Raw genomic sequence first — 20270 nt, forward strand, 5'->3', positions numbered from 1 at the left:
GTGGGTGAGTCACTGGACCAAAGGCAACGTGCTAGATGTTATTATTCTAAGGGCCACAAGATGGCAGCAGAGAACTCACTCCCAAAGGTGATGGACTAGAAAATTCTGATTCTTTTCACAGATTTGATTTGGATCTTCAGATATTCTAGGAGGCACTGTGTACACCATTACAAGCCCTTGTAGACTCATGACACACAGACGTGCAAAGTCAAAGCATTTCTCCTAAATCACATATTTTACCACTGGAAAAAATGGTAAAACAGGTCAACCCGATCAGGAAGATTACACTGAATCAGGGTAAACACACTTCGTAGAATCTGACACTGATGCTACTTCTATCTTGACATGCAGATTTCTACTTCCAGCCATTGTGTACCTTCCAAAAGGGGACCCTGTGTTTGAAATAGGCTTAACCAAGGGTCTACATGTTGAGCTTCAGTCTATGCTTGCTTGTGGTGTTCACAGAAAACATTCTCCACATTGCTAGGGGACCAACCTCAAGTCTACATATTCTCAAAAAATACAGGGCAGTGTCGGTCTTTTCACTTATTTGTCCAGTTAATTTTAGCCACTCTAATAGCTGTATACTATTTCATCATGGGTTTGATTTACACTTCCCTAGTGACTTAATGGACTGGGAAACAGACTATTGGAGGTCACAAACAGAACCTTGTATGCACCAGGACCCAGGAGAAAGGAGCAGTGACCCCACAAGAGACTGACCCAGACTCGCCCGTGAGTGTCCAGGAGTCTCCGGTGGAGGAGAGGGTCGGCAGTGGCCTGCTGCAGGGTTGGGGGCCCTGAATGTAGCAGTGCCGGCATGGGGCCTTTTGAATGAGGTCGCCATTATCTTCACTACCTCCACCATAGTTTAGTGAAGTGAAGTCGCTCAGTCGAGTCCGACTCTTTGTGACCCCATTGACAGTAGCCTGCACCAGGCTCCCCCGTCCATGGGATTTTCTAGGCAAGAGTACTGGAGTGGGTTGCCATTTCCTTCTCCAGGGGATCTTCCCGACCCAGGTATCGTACCCAGGTCTCCCACATTGTAGACAGACACTTCACCATCTGAGCCACCAGGGAAGTCCCCACCACAGTTTGGCCCCAGGTAAATAACAGGGAGGGAACACAGCCCCACCCATCAACAAAAATTGGATTAAAGATTTACTAAGCATGGCCCCGCCCATCAGAACAAGACCCAGTTTCCCCCTCAGTCAGTCTCTCCCATCAGGAAGCTTCCATAAGCCTCTTATCCTTCTCTATCAGAGGGCAGACAGAATGAAAACCACAATCACAGAAAACTAACCAAACTGATCACATAGACCACAGCCTTGTCTAACTCAATGAAACTATCAGCCATGCTGTGTAGGGCCACCCAAGACAGACAGGTCATGTTGGAGAGTTCTGACAGAATGTGGTCCACTGGAGAAGGGACTGGCAAACCTTCTTGCAAACACTTCTGGCAAGTGTTCTTGCCTTGAGAACCCCATGAACAGTAGGAAAAGGCAAAAAGATAGCACACTGAAAGATGAACTCCCCAGGTCGGTAGGTGCCCAATATGCTACTGGAGATCAGTGGAGAAATAACTCCAGAAACAATGAAGAGACGGAGCCAAAGCAAAAACAACACTCAGTTGTGGATGTGACTGGTGATAGAAGCAAGGTCTGATGCTGTAAAGAGCAATATTGCATAGGAACCTGGAATGTTAGGTCCGTGAATCAAGGCAGGGAAGTGGTCAAGCAACAGATGGCAAGAGTGACCATCAACATTTTAGGAATCAGTGAACTAAAATCGACTGGAATGGGGGAATTTAACTCAAATGACCATTATATCTACTACTGTGGGCAAGAATCCCTTAGAAGAAATGGAGTAGCCATCATAATCAACAAAAGAGTCCAACATACAGTACTTGGATGCAATCTCAAAAATGACAGAATGATCTCTGTTCGTTTCCAAGGCAAACCATTCAATATCATGGTAATCCAAGTCTATGCCCCGACCAGTAATGCTGAAAAAACTGAAGTTGAACAGTTCTATAAAGACCTACAAGACCTTCTAGAACTAACATCCAAAAGAGATGTCCTTTTCATTATAGGGGACTGGAATGCAAAAGTAGGAAGTCAAGAAACACCTGGAGTAACAGGCAAATATGGTCTTAGAGTACAAAATGAAGCAGGGCAAAGGCTAATAGAGTTTTGCCAAGAGAACGCACTGGTCAGAGCAAACACCCTCTTCCAACAATGCAAGAGAAGACTCTACCCATGGACATCACCAGATGGCCAATACCAAAATCAGACTGGTTATATTCTTTGCAGTCAAAGATGGAGAAACGCTATACAGGCAGCAAAAACAAGACCTGGAGCTGACTGTGGCTCAGATCATGAACACTTTATTGCCAAATTCAAACTTATATTGAAGAAAGTAGGGAAAACCACTAGACCATTCAGGTCAGTTCAGTTCAGTCGCTTATCAAATCCCTTATGATTTTACAGTGGAAGTGACAAATAGATTCAAGGGATTAGATCTGATAGAGAGCCTGAAGAACTTTGGACGGAGGTTCATGACATTGTACAGGAAACAGGGATCAAGACCATCCCCAAGAAAAAGAAATGCAAAGTGGCAAAATGGTTGTCTGAGGAGGCTTTACAAATAGTTGAGAAAAGAAGAGAAGTGAAAGGCAAAGGAGAAAAGGAAAGATATACCCATTTGAATGCAGAGTTCCAAAGAATAGCAAGGAGAGATAAGAAAGCCTTCCTCAGTGATCAGTGCAAAGAAATAGAGGAAAACAATAAAATGGGAAAGACTAGAGATCTCTTCAAGAAAATTAGAGATATCAGGGGAACATTTCATGCAAAGATGGGCACAATAAAGGACAGAAATGGTATGGACCTAACAGAAGCAGAAGAGATTAAGAAAAGGTGGCAAGAATACACAGAACTATACGAAAAAGATCTTCATGACCCAGATAATCACGATGGTGTGATCACTCACCTAGAGCCAGACATCCTTGAGTGTGAAGTCAAGTGGAGGTGATGGAATTCCAGTTGAGCTATTTCAAATCCTAAAAGATGATGCTGTGAAAGTGCTGCACTCAATATGCCAACAAATTTGGAAAACTCAGTAGTGGCCACAGGACTGGAAAAGGTCAGTTTTCATCCCAATCCCAAAGAAAGGCAATGCCAAAGAATTCTCAAACTACTGAACAATTGCACTCATCTCACATGGAGAAGCCACTGGCAACCTACTCTACTCTTGCCTGGAAAATCCCATGGATGGAGTCTGGGAGGCTGCAGTCCACGGGGTTGCTAAGAGTTGGACATGACTGAGTGACTGAACTGACTGACTCAGTGACTTAATAATGGAGCTACAACGTTCAGCATGTCAAAGACTAAGCCTGCTCAGCAGACTCAAAGGAGTAAATAGAGATGTAGGAAGAAAACCAGGAAAATGCATCACTTATGGAAGCCAAGTGGAGAAGTGACTCAAACAGAGAGCGGTCAATAGGATCAAATGATGTCGTATGAGGTCTGAACATTCTCCTTTGGATTTAGTGCCTCTGGGTGGCTTTACCTGCAGGGAGCCGGCCTGAACGTACAGGCCCCTTATGGCCCTAAGAGAGAACAAAGGGTCTCTCTTTGTCCTGCCACCCCTTCTTGTTAAAGTATAGACTGGCATTTGTCTCCTTCAGGGAAAAAAACACACCGGTGACCTTTTTGCCTGTTTTTCTGGTGCTGAAAAACTCCTCATGTTCGAAACCTGTCTTCCATCTAATGTTCTATTGATGAAGCCTGTTTTCTACCTAATGTTCTAATGATCTTAATCATGTTGGGCGCTAGGGTAATTAATGCTTTACTGATCTTAAGTGTGGAAATTTAAAACATCTGTAGCTCTGCACGTATGCAAACCCTCGATCTATTCTTAGTAACTCCTGTTAGAGTATATATAGGCGTGGTATTCTTCAATAAAGTTGGCGGAGTCAGACGCAAGCGGACTCCGTCCCTCTCAACCCCATCTTTCTCTTTCTGAGTCTTCTTTCTGAGTCTTCTTTTTCCTAGGTACTCTGGTAATTGCGTTCTTGACCAGTTCGTTTGCCGGCAGGCTCCGGCATTTACCAAAAGATCTTCCAGTAGCAATTGGTTCCAGCTTCCAGCTTCCAGTTTCTTTCCACATTTCTAGAGTGAGTCCCACTGTACTGCCTGCTTGGCAGCACCCCCTCCTTAGGTGTCTGGGTCCAAGCTCCAGGGGGCCCCTCCACAGAGCTCCTGAAGTCAAAGCACCAGCTGGTACCTATTTGCAGTCATTCTAAGTTCCTAGGGCATGTCCCAGGCTCTGTTCCCTGGGAAGCCAACCCTGAGATGGAAATTAGAGTGCAGAAGCTTCATCAGGGAGTGACCTCAGGACCATCAACCTCTGGAAGAGAAGGAAAAGCATCAGGACCAGATGAGGGAGAATTGGACTGTTGATGCAGACTCCACCAAGGCTCAGCCACCCCCACGGGGAGCTGTGAAAGTGCAGGGCCCTTCAGTGCTCTCTGGTCAAGCCCTAAATGGAGACATCATTGGATGCAGCCCATTCCTGGGAAAGGGGTGTGATCCCGGGTGAGGGGACTCCTCCCAGCTAAAGGCAATTCCCATTCATAGCTGAGGGCTATCAGCCAGCACCACCCTGCAGCTTATTCCCTTCAGTCTTGAGCAGGGATCTGGGTGGCACAATCAGAATCCACTGCAAGGGTTCCTCCTCCAAGAATCTACATTCAATCACTCCAACCTCTTCCCTTGGCTTCTCATCTAGGTGTTAACGTCTCGATTACCTCCTGTCTGCTTTCTGCATTCTCCTACACCTGTGCCAGCAATTCCTCATACTAGAGCCTCTCCTGTTTGCTGATGGATGCACTTCTTCCACCGAAATGACACCTACGCTGTCAGAAAGGAACAGGGGGGATGAGAAACCCACACTTTTGGACTGATTTTGTGTCCTTTCGACCAGGTTGCACATGACCCTGAAAGGTCAGGTTGGGAAACATCAGGATGATGTTTTACTTTCAGCTCATTGGTACTCCCAGAGTCATCTACCGGTACAGAAATCTGGAGTGAAATAACCAGTGACCCCATGTCAAGCGCCCTCTGAGTGTATGCCCCGCAGGGAGGAACACGTCTGAACCCTCGGAGCCCCTTCCAGCCCCAGTGTAACCCAGTAACTGCATTTCTGACCTACTAGTGCACTAAATGGGTCCCTCCTGATCTGAAAACATTAACACAATCGCAACCTGAGCAGAAGCCTAACTTCACGTAGAAAGGATTGAGGCCCGAGGCTCAGTAACTGAAACATGGTCTAAATGGGTCCTAAAGGGATAGGAATGAATCGATGATTTCTTCTTTCCATTTCAGGCTGCACCAAATCTGATTTTCAGTAGAACTAAAATGCAAGAGACCCAGACCAGCATATCCTCAACAAACAGCTCTGGTCAGTTCATCAAGGATCCGTTAGCACATTTACATGTAGACACAGGGGTTTCAGGAGACATGTCTGAACTATAATTCGCTGGTTTTCATCACCAGCATTAAGAAGCAGTCAGAATACAGTTCGCTTCAGTTATCCAGAGCACATTTTATTAATGAGGAAGGACTACAATTCGGATGATTAATTTCACAGGGGGAGTTTAAACCCTGGTAAGCACCACTCGCGTAATATATACTACGAACTTGATTATAAGGAAGAAGCAAAACACAAATCATTATTACCAAAAAATTCCTCACTGAGAATAAGTCTCCCCACCCCACCTCCCACAACGTATTAAAGACTTCAAATCTAAAAACCTAAACATATGTTACAACATTTAACATTAAGACTCAAGTTTATCTTTTTAAATACGCTTTAAAATATACTGAGGGTCTTCACTCCTTCCCTTGATTCTCCAATTATGTGAAGAAGCCTTTTTCATTGTTTTTCTCCTCGACGTCTATCTTCTTCTCTGTCCCCAAGCAGGACCACGGAGGACTGGGTAGATGCTGAGGCTGTGACTGTGACATCTGCTTTGCAGCCCACGTGTGCTAGCTCCGGAAGTGGTCCTCGCTGCTGGGGGGCACCTCCTTCTGGAGGTTTGCCCTGCTGGTCTTTCCGGCAGCTTCAAGCCAGGGATGCTGAAGGACCTGGTGGGCCGTGTAGCGCTTTTTGGGGTCTACCACCAGCAACCGGCTCACCAGATCTTTGGCAGCTGTTGGAATGATAGAAGGATGGAAAAATGAGATGGATTCAGATGGTTCAGCGTTTTCCTTTTCCATACAGGAAATAAGGACACAAACATCTGTGTTAGCGACAAGTGCTGGACCAGAGGACCACTGGCCCTCAGAACCATCTGCCACGATGGAAACTTTCCACATCCGTGCTACTGACTTGGGGCTACTGAGCATTTGAAATTCAGCTGGTGCAACTGATGAACTGAATTCTTCTTGCATTTCCTTTTAATTCACTGACACTTAAATTCAAATAGCCCCATGCAGCTACCGGGCTACCATGTTAGACATAGAATCGTGAGGTCAGGCCCACCACTACCACCCATGGCGCCGTCCAGCCCAAGAGGACACATGGAGGCCATGTACCATACCTATACATATTTTAAATGTGTAAATCAAGGGAAAGATTTCACCTGAAAGGGCCAAAAGGGAGGAGGACCACACAAGCTTCTGCTCCACTAAAGGTACCTCTGACCTTCACCCTCTGACTTTCCAGAGCCCCTGTGCCCCAAGGATGCCCCTAGAGACCTGACTATTCACAGGTAAAATAAGCATCTCTAGTCTATCTGATTCATAGACACTTCTGTATGTGAGATGGCTTTGATCTTTTCAAATGAGGATTCCACGTTTCTGATATTTTTCCAGTTCTGAGGTTCTTCAGCTGGCTTCAAGAAAAGTATTTGGTGACTCCAACTGGTGGTGAGACTTACATCTCAAAGCAAGTCCTGTGTTTGGGATGCTATGGAGATCTACACAAAGCTAGCAGAAAATAAAGGAAAGCAGAAGATGCGGATGGCCCGGGTACCGTAGCAGGTTCTCTGGGTATCATTTCACACACCTGACCTGAAAACGGGCTCTGCAGTCAGATCCCAGAAGGGGCTCCAGCTCCCCATCCCCCACCCCTCCTGCCTGGGAAGCCCAAAGTCTCACCATCAGAGATATTGTCCCAGTAAGGAGCCAGGAACTCGAAGCGGCCGAGCTGGATGATGTTAAAGAGCTCCTCCTGGTCCCTCTCTGGGCTGCGGAATGGGGGGAAGCCACACAAGAGGATGTAGAGGATCACGCCCGCAGCCCACATATCCACCTCCAGCCCGTAACCTGTGCAATGGAGGCAGAGGCACATCATTTCTTGGCTGCCATCTTGGTATGGAGCGGTCTCAAAACCACACATTCAGCCAACCAGACAACTCTGTGTGTATCCATCCTGCTGTCTCTATAAAATCAATGTGTTCAAAATTTAACTCACCCTGTTCCCATCTCCCAAAGAGCTTTCTTTTCCAACACTCTGTGTTAGCTGGCACGAGCCCTACTGTCCTGGCTTCCCAGAGTTCACGTAGCCATATTTGTTTTCTTTTTTAAAATATTTACTTACTTATATATTTATTTGGCTGTGCCAGGTCTTAGCTCCAGCATGTGGGATCTTCAGTCTTTGTTGTGGCATGGGAACTCTTTGTTGCAGCATTTAGGATCTAGTTCCCTGACCAGGGATCGAACCTAAGTCCCCTGCATTGAGAGTGCAGAGTCTTAGTCACTGGACCACCAGGGAAGTCCCTAGCTTACTTGCTTTCATGCCTCTCTGATCCAGCTCAGTAATGCCTCCATTAAAATGTCCATAGTCACTCAGTACTCTCCTGTCACACTGTCACCACGTTACCATGGCAACTCTGCTGGCCACACTGAGTTCAGACTCATTTGTGGAGAATCCAGGCTAAACCTCCCCATCCAATTGCACTTCCCTCTGCTCTACTGAGGCTGGTTTTTCAAAGTCTCTATCACCCAACTTCCATGCACAGGGTAATCTCTGTATCTTGGCTTCCCTCATGCATTTGCTGCTGGGATAAAACTCTCCCTTCTCCCTACCCCCAAGCTTATAACCCATCTAGAGCTTTCCCATCTTTAGCCATCAGAGGTGGTTTAACTGATTTCTCCTGGAGTGCAAGGATGGCTAAATAGTTATTCACATACTTGGAGCCATATAATAATGATGAAGATGATTTCCTTGTATATCCTTTACAGAGTCCATCACTAAAATAGTCCATGGACCCTTATACAATATGCAATATACATATATTATTCATGGGGTTTGAATTGGGACCTCCTTTACCTTTAATTGCAAGGTTAAAAAAGAAGTTTTAAAGCCAATTACCATAAGAACTGCTCCTTGTCTCTCCCTTAGAGGTAGCTTTGGGTGAGTGGCTAAATGACCTTGCTTGCTTGAGTTTCTCATTCAATTCTCCACCATCTTTCATCTCACTGTCCCGCCAACACACACACACCCACACCCACACCCACACACCCACAATCTCTTCTCTGTAATAAGAGCAGCCCTGATGAGGAAAAAGTTCTCATGCTTTGGTCAAGGAGACCTACTTCAAATATTTAATATCCAAGTGCAAATGCAGAGCCAATCTCTGAGATTTTTAACTGCTTCATGTTGAAAAATGTGAAATTTAAATAGTAAAAAGTAAACATTGGTTAGTAAGCAAGCTAGAGTCCCACAGAGCCATGTGTAACCTTTACCTTTCTCAGAGAGGATTTCAGGAGCTACATAAGTTGGAGTCCCACACACAGTAAATATAGGCCTCACCACATGCTTTGCAAGACCAAAATCAGCCAGTTTCAAGGTGGTAGATTTGTCCTCATTTCGCTGAACCTGTAAGAAACCAAAATCCCCAAACCACCAAAATTGTGATGAGAACAAAGAAGGAATAGAAATACGAACATAAAAACACAGGACAAGCAAATAGTAAAACACAGGCACTTATAGATTAACCTGACACTGACAAATTCAACTTGATCTCAGTGACACTTGCTTACTAAAGAACCAATGATGTAAAGTAATCAGCCTCCAACTAATAAAAAAAAAAAAGAACCAATGAGTTAGATTTTCTCTGCTGTCCAATGTGGCAGCACCATATTGTCACAGATGGCTATTTATTTTAAATTGAATTAATTTAAATCAAAATTAAATTAAAAATTCAGTTTCTCAGATGCACTAGCCACGTTTCAAGTGTTCAAACGCCGTCTGTGGCTAAGGGCCACCACATTGGACCATGAAAATCTACAATATTTCCATCATGACAGAAAGCTCCATTGGGCAGCACTGAGTTAGAATAAGGATCAGTGAGCAAGTGTGTGCATGCGTGCTAAGTTGCTTCAGTCATGTCCAACTCTGCGACCCCATGGACTGTAGCTGGCCAGGCTCCTCTGTCCATGGGATTCTCCATGTAAGAATACTGGAGAGGGTTGCCATGCCCTCCTCCAGGGGATCTTCCCAACCAAGGGATCGAACCTGAAAATTGCAGGTGGATTCTTTACCAACTGAGCCACCTGGGAACCCCATTTTTTTTTAACACAGACTAGCTTTAACAAGAGCTAGAAAAAATGCTGTGGGTAATGCAAAATCTGAGCAGAGGAAAAAAAAAAAAAGGAAAAGAAGTAGGAACTGGAATGGAGCAGTAGACAAATAAGCAGTGGAGGCTAAAATTATTTGTTTACCTAACAAACGCCTCTGTCATGCTTCTTCAGGGCCAGGCATTGCTTATAACATATTACAAAGTATTAATTCACGTGCTCCTCATTGCAGTCTTGTGAGGCCGCTCACATCCCCGTTTTACAGATGAGGAAGTGGAGGCACAGGGACACAGTAAATGGTGAGGTGCAGTTTGAACCCTGAACACTTGGGCTTTACAGTCTGTGCTTATAACTGGTGTATGACCCTAAATCTGCCAGCAAGGGGTTATTTCTGTTGCAGGAGGCAGCACCTGGGGGTCCGCAGGGCATCAGGCAGGGCTCCCCGAGCCCCATCAGCCCCACAGTCACCCAAAAATGCAGGGTGGGCAGCCACCCCCCCCAAATCTCCCCAGACAAGGGTAAGTGCTCCAAATATGCTTCAGTTCCTGCCAGAGAGCTTACATCTCTGTGAGCAGAATGTGTCTTAATCACTGAGCCCAAGTCACCACTGGGCAGGCTAATCAATGTCTCCATAATTAACCTGACCTAATGGAAATCATAGATGCAGAACTAAAATGCTCTTCTGCTTTGGTCTGTGTGTGGAGACAGACACAGCCCTAAAGGGGACTGGGGACATAATTATGGGAATAATTTATACTAGAAAATCTAGTTTGGAAGGGAGGGACAAAAAACCATGTGCTGACTTAAGTTTCCAGATGGGCCGTCTTCACGAATCCCATTTGCTGGGTGACTAATGAAAAAAACCTGTGCCTTGCAAACATGTGTAAATATTCCCAACCAAATGATCAGCAGTAAAAGCGTGTGGCTGATTGAATATACCAAAATAAACCATGTACACCTTTGCAATATAACAAAGACACCCTCTCCTTCCTCAAAGAAACCCCCTGATTCTAAAACCTGGCTGCATAACAGAGGGAGCAGATGAAACATGAAGGAGACCCAGTCTTTCATTTTTAAATTTTTCATGAGATTTATTCTGAACTTGCATTATGTTAAATGTCCATGTGCTGATAGACATATTTCTCAAATACCAAATCTGTTTTCTTAAAGAAAACATTTTATGGCTTTTCTAAAATAATATGTTGCTCCTTATCTCCATTGCTTTTCAAGCCTCAAAAATGATGAGACCCACAACAGAAACTGAGGGGTGGTCAAGATCTGCAGGGCTGTTTGTTCCTTCCAGAAAGTGAGATGCATCGTGTTTTTGATTCTTCTGTCTCCAGCCTCTGCTGTCCCGAGTTATGTAACATTTCTCGGAGCTGTCAGTGTGACTTGAGACATCTTGTTTACTTCACCTACAAGACCAGCTTAACTACATTTAAGCTCACACACTGACAAGTGTGAATTTTGTTTTTGGCTTTTTGTTTTCCAACAGGCACTTCACAATCTTGGCTTTGGAACAGTTCTTATCTTAATCCTTAAATTCATACGAGTGGCATCTTTCTGGAATAACTCTTCCTCCTAGAATCTGTGGAACTTTTTTTTTTTTTTAATTGAAGTATAGTTGATCGACTGCCCCGACTGGCTCAACAGAAGAATCTGCCTGCCAATGCAGGAGACAGGGATTCGATACTCGGGTCGGGCAGATACCCTAGAGGAGGAAATGGCAACCCACTCCAGTATTTTTACCTAAAAAAAATCCCATGGACAGAGTCCAAAGGGTCACAAAGACTCAGACATGACTGAGCACACACACACATAGTTGATTGACAATGTTGTGTTAGATTCTGCTATACAGCAAAGTGATTCAGTTATACATACATATATATTTTTTTCATATTCTTTTCCAATATAGTTACTTACAAGATATTGAATATAGTTCCTTGTGCTATACCTTCTTGGTATAGCTTGGTATAGCTTGGTCCTTGGTATAGGACCTTCTTGGTTAACTATTTTATACACAGCAATGTGTACCTGCTAATCTCAAACTCCTAATTTATCCCTTCTCTACCCTTTCCCCTTTGGTAACCATAAGTTTGCTTTCTATGTCTGAGTCTGTTTCTGTTTTGTAAATAAATCCATTTGCATCATATTTCCAACTCCAAATATAAGTGATATCGTATTTGTCTTTCTTTGTCTGACTTCATTTATTATGATAATCTCTAGATGCATCTTTTAAAAAAATTTTTTTTAATTTTTAAATTAGAGTATAATTGCTTTATAATGTTGTGTTAGTGTCTGTTGCACAACAACATGAATCAGCTATATGTATACATACATCCCCTCCTTCTTGAACCTCCCTCTCATCTCCCCCAGTCCACCCCTCTAGGTCATCACAGAGCACCCAGCCAAGCTTCCTGTGCTATATAGCAACTTTCTACTAGCGATCCATATTACATGTGGTAGTGTATCTATGTCCACACTACTCTCCCATTCATCCCACTCTTTTCTTCTCCCTTCTGTGTCCGCAAGTTCATTCTCTATGTCTGAGTCTCTCTTCCTGCCCTGCAAATAGGTTCATTAGTACCATTTTTTCTAGATCCATACATATGGGTTAATATACCATATTTATTTTCCCTTTTTTGACTCAATTCATTCCGCATGACAGACTCTAGGTTCATCCACATCTCTACAAATGACCCAATTTCATTCCTTTTTATGGCTGAGTAATATTCCATTGTATACATGTACCACATCTTCTCTATCCATTCATCTGTCGATGGACATTTAGACAGCTTCTTGTCTATTGTAAACAGTGTTGCTATGAACATGGGGCTCCATGTATCTTTTCAAATTAGAGTTTTCGCCTTTCCCGGATCCTTTGCACATGAATGGGATTGCTGGATCACACGGTAACTCTATTCTTAATTTTTAAGGAAGCTTTATACTATTCTCCATAGTGGCCACAGACAATTTACATTGTGCAGAACTTCTGAAACCATCAAATTCTCCACCCAAATGGGCAACTCATCTAAAACACCCTCCCACCAGACTATCATTCACCTTGACTGAAATCTCAAGGTGAAAAGATCCCACAGCTTCACGTGGCAGACCATACCGATTATAATCACCTTAACATGTAAGGAGGTTCACCCCATGTTGATTCAGAATTTCATCCCCACCCGTTTTCTAAAATCCGCCCTCTGGGAAGGACACACCACTTCCAAAGATGGGAAGCAAGTACCAGGACCCTCCCCCAGGCCACCTCTGGTTCCTCTAATAGGCTCCCAGGTGGTACCTTCCTGGGCCATGCTTGCCTGAGGGCCCGCCCACAGCCCCTGTGCCCACATCTCCATTTCTCTGCCTATAGGTCTATCTAAACTCACTTCTCTAGGTCACATTCCTTCTGGGGCTTGTTTTCAATTGCCCTCTAATTGAGAGAGTGCTGGAGATTACTTTACATGTTACTTCAACGACTGTTGACCCATCTAGGTCCAACATCCCTTTTTCCAGCCACACCAAAGTCCCCCTCTTTGAATCCAGGCAATCTATATTATTTACATTAGCAGCCCAGTCACATCTAGACTGTCTCAAAGATTCAAGAGGAATCGTTCTTTTTCTGAGCCATTAACAACTTGCTCTCCTTCAAGGCACAACAGTTTGGGTTTTTTAAATTAATTTTTGGCTGTGAAGGCACAATTCAAATATGATCTTGCAATGATCATCTCTGAACAGCAGGCGGCAGCACAGTACAGACCAAACAGCAAGCGGCTGCCCTAAGAAAAGGGATAAGCTTATTTATCCAACTTCTTTCTTGATCCTTCATGCTTCCTCTGGCCTTCTCCCTCCAAGTTTCCACTTCTAACTGGCCATGAGGACTGGAATGATCTTAAAAACCAATTCACATGGAAACGCCAATGTCTAAAATCAATTTACATGTCAACAGCAAAAAACAGCAAAAAAAAAAAAAAAGAATGAAACAATCAATGGGGATGAAATTTTCCCTGGGACCTGTCACATGATCAGCCTATGACATGCCTCTGCTGTCTACACATCATCACTTCTCCAGCTCCTGTTTGCTTCTCCCAGGGCCCAGTCAACACCGCACAGCGTATTCCAACCCCGCCAAGGGAACACATGCTGACAGAAGAAGCAATTAACACTGATATTTCTGCAAGCTGGAAATTTTCATGATTAAAACTTCTTTTGCAAGCTCCCAGGAGTCTAAATAGCCCTAAGGGAAGAAGGAAACTAGCATCTTATCAGGAAATATGATCACTAGAAATAAGATAAGCTCAGTAACACAGGCCTAAAATTTTACCCTAGGGCCCAATTACCAGATATAAATATTTCTGCGGTGAAAACAACATGATAAGCTTGTTGGATCCATTAAGAGTTCTTGGCACATTCTGGAAGTCTCTAAAGGCAGCCACAATCAGCCATGTAATCAAAAGTTAGTTCTGACATCATCACTCTCCTGTTTGGCAGAGACAGGTATTGATACAGACAGTAGCCATCCGTTAAAGGAAGAAACAATTACTTTGATAATACAAAGCAGAATACAAAATTAAAGACGACCCAAGAACATTAATTGATGGACAGCAGTAACCATGGTGGTATTTACTAATATTAACTCTCAAAAGACCAGCCAAATTTGCAATGTAATTATAATATCAGGAAATTTAGAAATGACACCTTTCTAAACCCAGATAATGAGCTTACTGTTAAATCCAACACTCCCCAGATCTCTTTCTGAAAAACCACAATGCACCGATGCTCTTAAACTCTGCATTTAAACTCTGACACAGTATGTTGAACTTCGAGTGTATGTATGCTTGTCGTGTCTGACTGTTTGCAACCCCATGGACTGTAGCTCACCAGACTCCTCTGTCCATGGGATTCTCTAGGCAAAAATACTGGAGTTGGTTGCCATGCCCTCCTCCTTCCCGACTCAGGGATGGAACCCAGGTCTCCTGCATCTCTCACGTTAGCAAGCAGGTTCTTTACCACTGAGCCACCTGGGAAGCTCATGTTGAACTTTACTCACCCAGAAAAGGACAAACAGTTTAGAAATGTGATAGGCCCATTCATTCAGAAAAACGCCAGCTGACAGATTATACACAGGACAGAAGAGATATTCCCCTATGCCACTAAATTTGGCTCAGATCTGTGGCTTTGTACAGCTTCGGAAGGGGCCACACCACCACGAAAAAAAGCTTTTTATTTAAAAACAAAATAAATAAATGAATAAAAACAAAAAAAAAAAGCGGACTTTCTTTAAAATCAGAAGATAGGGTCTAATATTAGTTACAATGAACAGCAGTTAACAACTCATGTACTAGACTGAAAACATAGCTATGCTGAAGTTTTCATCTCTCTCTCAAAATACACACACACACACACACACACACTTCATTGCCTTCAAGGGCACTAAAACATATATGAACTGAGATATATATCCATGAAGAGTTGCTGAATGACTTCTCTCAGGCAGTTAGCTTGTCCACACTAAATGTACTCCTTGCAGTTTTTCCATTTCCTGAAGCAAACCTCTTCGTGCCATCTGCAAGTGCTGACTTTCTTCATTTAAAAAATTGTTGACAAGTCAGTCCCTTAACACAAATGAGACTCTTTCCTGCCCAAGATATGAGCCAGCTTGACAGCCTGGTTCCAGGACCTTGCAGAGAAAATGCAAGCTCAGATGGACTGTCCCCTAAAGAAAATGATCCTACAGGGTAAACAATCTCACTCCACATCCTCAAGAACATGTGTCACTATTCTAATGATTTTTTAAGCACAGGCCCAAAGTGTCCCACACCCAGGCCTCTAATCTGAAGCCTTCCCGCTTATACAACTCAGTGAAAACAACAGAGGATCTATAAAGAACACTGCTCTATCATGATTCCAAAGTGGCCACTGTAAATAGTGTGCCAGGGAATACCTGGGCTCAGACCCCAAAGAAAGAAACTAAAGAGGGTGAGGACACTCAACTCATGCAAACATGGAATTCTTCAAGACTTCCTTGGTGGATCACTGGTTAGGACTTGGCGCTTTCACTGCTCTGGGCCCAGGTTTGGTCCCTGGTTGGGCAACTAAGATCCTGCAAGCCTCTCAGTGTGGTCCAAAAAAAAAGCAAAAATGAAATTTTTCAAAGGGAGATTTACCCAATGGTAATTCAGAACACTCAGGCAGGCAGTGTTCTGCAATTCTATGAATTTAGGCAAAAACAAAGTTGTTTGATTGAAGGGTCAACTAGGTCTCACTTCACCAGATAATTAGCTTGACTCAGAGTTTCATTCTGCTTGTGGGAGCAAGCAACTTAGGCAGATGAATGTAACGGGATGATGTTTCCAGGCTGGCTCTACAACCATGAAATGAAAGGAAACAGGCTAACTCCCTGCCCATCCCCGCTCCAAAAAAAAGTATGGTTTACAGAGACCATTGTTTCCATCTTCTCCAGCTTCATACGCAGCAATCTGGCTTTGGAGTCTTCTTCATGATGTGCACCGTAATATCAGACTTGTTCTTAACATCATAATAATGACACCAGCTGCCGCTGATGGAAGGCTTGCTATTTACCAGGCAGCACACTGGGGTCTATATTCATCCACTCATGCAACTGATATTTATTGAATATCCACTATGTGACAGAACCGGTCTAGGTTTCACGGTACAGTCTGAATAAAACAATGTTTCTGCTGTCCTAGGACTTTGCAGGAGGAGCAAAGAGAGAACAGACAAATAAATATGAAACAGATCAGGTGGTGATTGAGGTTACAAATAAGAAAGTGGAATAAAGGGCCAGAGAGTGACCATGTGAAGCATGCTGTCCTAATGAAGCCCACTAGGAACACAGCTGAAGCTCAGAAACATGTTCAGCTGATTGCCTCATTGCAACAAGCAAGAAGGTCCACCTTGGGGATCCAGGTGTCTAAGCAAGAGGGTGTTCAATGAGCTAGTAAGATCTGGGCTGTGCCAGGTAATTTGGAAGAGGGTTCAAGAAAGTAGGATTTTGCTATAAACTGGATACTGTCAGGATGTGAGGGTAATTCTGTGACTGGGCATCTTGGTAATTCTTCTCTAAAAGGTGAGAAGAAGATGGGGCAGTGAGTCAGTCCCCAGGAAGGGAATATGTAGCCACACTTGTGGTCTGGACTATCCTGTTCTTATCTGGATTTGGACATCATGATGAAGAGGTCTTGGTTTTGTCTGGATCCATCAAATGGTTACCCACTCCAGTACTCTTGCCTGGGAGATCCCATAGGCGAGGAGCCTGGTAGGCTACAGTTAGTTCATGGGGTTGCAAAGAGTTGGACACGACTAAGCACACATCATGGTCCTAGAGTAACCTTATTTCACGCAGGTGTTTGGGGAGATGGTTTGAATCCAAAACCAGAACAGCTGAGCTGTGAGTGGCAGGCCAGCTCCTGGTGGTCTGGGGCTAATTGTCCCTTTCCTGTGAGCAATCCATCCTTAACCGTACAAGATAGGTACCATTACTATTTCTCTTTCAAAGCCCCAGAGAGACAATAGGGCTGACGCTAGAGGCTCGTGGAATCTTAGTTTCCTGACCAGGTCGGGAACCCTGGCCCTCGGCAGTGAGAACGTGGAGTCCCAACCACTGGACCACTAGAAAATTCCCAGTACCAAGCCTTTTTAATGCCTGTGGCAAGACCCTTCCTGCAAAAGGGCCAGGGGGCTTTCAATGGGAGCATGGGCTCAAAGCCTACAGGGGAAGTTGTTACCAGCAGACACCCTTAACACCTAGGCCAGAAGACGGGCAAATGTCCAAGAAATGAAGTCTATGTGATCACTGTCCAAGTGAAAATACTCTTCTCCCGGGGATGAGGAAACATTTTCCATTCTGCTTAAATTGGGAGGCTACTTTCTCAATAATTTAATAAAAACCCATTTATTTCCACAATTTTTGAACTATAAGCAAAGTTTTAAATAATGGAACAAATATGTTAAAAAAAAAAAAAAAAAGACCATAAAGGTAATGTTCCCGGGATTTCCCTGGCTGTCCAGTGGTTAAGACTTCCTATTTTTACTGCAAGGGGTGAAGATTCAATCCCTGGTTGGGGAACTAAGATCATGCATGCCACACTCTATGGCCACAAAAAAGGAAAGAAAATTTCTTAGTCTGAATAAAAATGAAAATACAACATATCAACATAAAAAATTATATACATATATGTATATATTATATATATGTAATGTTCTATAGGCTTCCCTGATGGCTCAGATGGTAAGGAATCCGCCTGCAATGCGGGAGACCTGGGTTTGATTTCTGGCTTGGAAAGATCCCCTGGAGAAGGGCATGGCAGCCCACTCCAGTATTCTTGCCTGGAGAATCCCCATTGACAGAGGAGCCTGGTGGGCTACAGTTCATAGGGTCGCAGAGTCAGACACAACTGAATGACTAAGTTCCGCAAGCACAACAATGTTCTACAGCGCAAGGGTAACAGAATAGGTGACTGTTTCTATGTTTTGTATCTCTTTTTTTTTTTAAATTAAAAAATAATTCTTGCCTGCACCTTGGGGCATGTGGGATCTTAGTGCCCAGACCAGGGATAGCACCTGGCACCCCCTGCATTGGAAGCACCAACTCTTAACCCCTGGACCAGGAGGAAGGCCCCTGTTCCCCCGTATCTTCCCTAACTGCCCTCTCCCACCAAGGCAGGGCTCACCAGCAGATTCTCCGGCTTGAGGTCCCGGTGGACGATCCTCTTGTCGTGCAAGTGCACCAGAGCTTTGCACAAGTCCATGAGCATGATGGCGGCCTCGCGCTCGGGAAACTTCACACTTTCGATGATGGCGTCGAACAGGTCCCCTCCCTGCACGTACTCCATGATCAGGTAGATCTCGGCGTCCGTTTCGTACACTTCGTGCAGTTTGACGATGTTGGGGTGAGAGAGGCTCTGGATGATGAGGATCTCGCTATCCACCATGTCCTCCTTCCCCTTGAGCTTGGCCTTGTCGATGATCTTCATGGCGTAGGCCTGCCGGGTGCCTCGGTGCCTGCACTCCTTCACCACCGCAAAGTTCCCGTCGCCGATCACCCGGCCCGGCTCGTAGTGCTTCCGCACGTCGGCCGCCAGGATGCCCGCGGGCCGCCGCCTCCGGCCCGGCCGCTCCGCCTTGCTCTCCTCCGGCCTCGTCTTGGGCTCCTTTTCGATTCTGGCTGGCGGCTCATCGCGGGGAACCATCATCCTCCTCGCTCCGGACACCCCGGGCTTCTTCTCCTTCTCCGCCTCCTGCTCGTCCCCTCGGGTCCTGCGGAGCTTCTCCGGATCCAGGTCGGCGTGATGCTCCCTCCGGAGCCAGCCTCCCGGCTTGCTCCTGCCTGCGTTCCTGCCATCTTTCTCCTCTCGGCGGAGCTGCGTTTCCCCAACGAAAACGTCCCTCTTGGCCTTGGCTGCAGCAGGGGGATGACCCTCCTGGCCTCCGGGGTCTCTGTCCTCTTTCTTGTCGACGCTTTTGCTGGGTCTCCTTGGTTCCTGCGGGGGGTGTCCAGGACTGCTCCGGGGACCCTCCTTCCAGCCTTCCTCCCCACCCTGGGGCTTCTCCTCCGGGGACCTCCGGCAGCTCCTGGTCCTCACCAGCCTCTCCACGTCGTAGCGGGGGCACCTGCCCAGGTCCAGCTCGCTGGTGCCCAGGGACAGTCGCTCCCTCTGCAGGCCCTGCTCTCTCTGGAGCTCTCTCTCCCGCTTACACTTTTCACACCTGATCAATTCCCCCGATGTCTTTTCGATCTCCACTGCCAGGTGCTTCTCTCCACTGGCACGCCTCTCCAGGGTGGCATCCTTGGGCGCCTTGCTGCCAGATTCGGGCTCCCACTTCCCTCTGCCCCACTTCTTCGGGGTCCTGGCCCTGTCCTCCCCGGGGGTCTGCCCCTGGGGTCTGATGGCCGCCGGGGACCTGGCAGCCTCACCGCTGCTATTGGTAGTCTCAGTCTCCCCACAGGGGGGACCCCCTTTCACAGCCTTGCTGTAAAGTCTGCTTCTCAGCCTTGGAGAGGGGATCTGGCTGTGCTGCTGGGTCAAAGTCAGGGCCCAGGCTTTGCTGGGGTACAGTTCCTCCATAGCCACCTGGATGTTCTTCAGCGTCAGCGGCTCTTTGCCCACCGCTATGAAAGCATCTCCTTCCCTGAAGAAATCAGACACACTCCTGATTTCCCGGCCTTTGAGGTTGAACAGCTTCCTCACGCGGTCACTCTTCCACCTGGGAAAGCCCAGGGCCTCTGAGACGTCGGCCAAGAGCTGCTCAAAGGTCTGCACGGACCGCCTGTTGAGGAGCAGGGTGATCTTGCGGAGGGGGTGGCCGCCCACCTTGACCACGGTCACGACCCTGGGCTTCAGCTGGCTGTTCTCAGCGTGGATGGGGTGAAGGCCACTCTGGGGGCTGAATGCAGGCACCGCAGAGCTGCGTGACCCCAGGGATGGTTTCTCCAGGCCTCCTCGGCCAGCAGGCAGCCAGGTGCCCTGCAGCTTCTGCTCCGTGATTCTCGAGCTTAAACATTTTAGAGAATGTTCACAGAGACCTCGATGTCCTGCGGGGGGAAAAGGACAACACACTATTAGTTCAGTGGGTTCAAAGAGCGCTTTGACCAGCTCAGTCGGTAAAGAACCTGCCTGCAATGCAGGAGACCTGGGTTTCATTCCTGGGTCAGGAAGATCCCCTGGA

At 45.7% G+C, this 20270-nt stretch overlaps 1 protein-coding gene and 1 non-coding gene across 2 annotated transcripts in view; both read right to left on the bottom strand.

Annotated features, from left to right (window-relative positions):
* Positions 1 to 5584: 5584 nt before the first annotated feature.
* The window catches only part of DCLK3 (doublecortin like kinase 3), a 39093-nt gene continuing 24407 nt past the window's right edge, over positions 5585 to 20270 (bottom strand). The window contains exons 2-5 of the mRNA XM_043443342.1: positions 18275 to 20136; positions 8751 to 8883; positions 7161 to 7328; positions 5585 to 6211 (exon numbers count right to left, since the gene is read on the bottom strand). Of these exons, the coding sequence (XP_043299277.1) occupies positions 6048 to 6211; positions 7161 to 7328; positions 8751 to 8883; positions 18275 to 20136 (2327 nt within the window). The 3' untranslated portion in view covers positions 5585 to 6047. The remainder of the gene's footprint in view (positions 6212 to 7160; positions 7329 to 8750; positions 8884 to 18274; positions 20137 to 20270) is intronic.
* TRNAE-CUC lies at positions 7704 to 7776 on the bottom strand. Its single transcript has one exon. It is a non-coding gene; the product is annotated as a tRNA-Glu (tRNA).

This window comes from Cervus canadensis, chromosome 22, assembly GCF_019320065.1.
Source record: "Cervus canadensis isolate Bull #8, Minnesota chromosome 22, ASM1932006v1, whole genome shotgun sequence".
In the NCBI taxonomy this organism is placed as follows: Eukaryota; Metazoa; Chordata; class Mammalia; order Artiodactyla; family Cervidae; genus Cervus; species Cervus canadensis.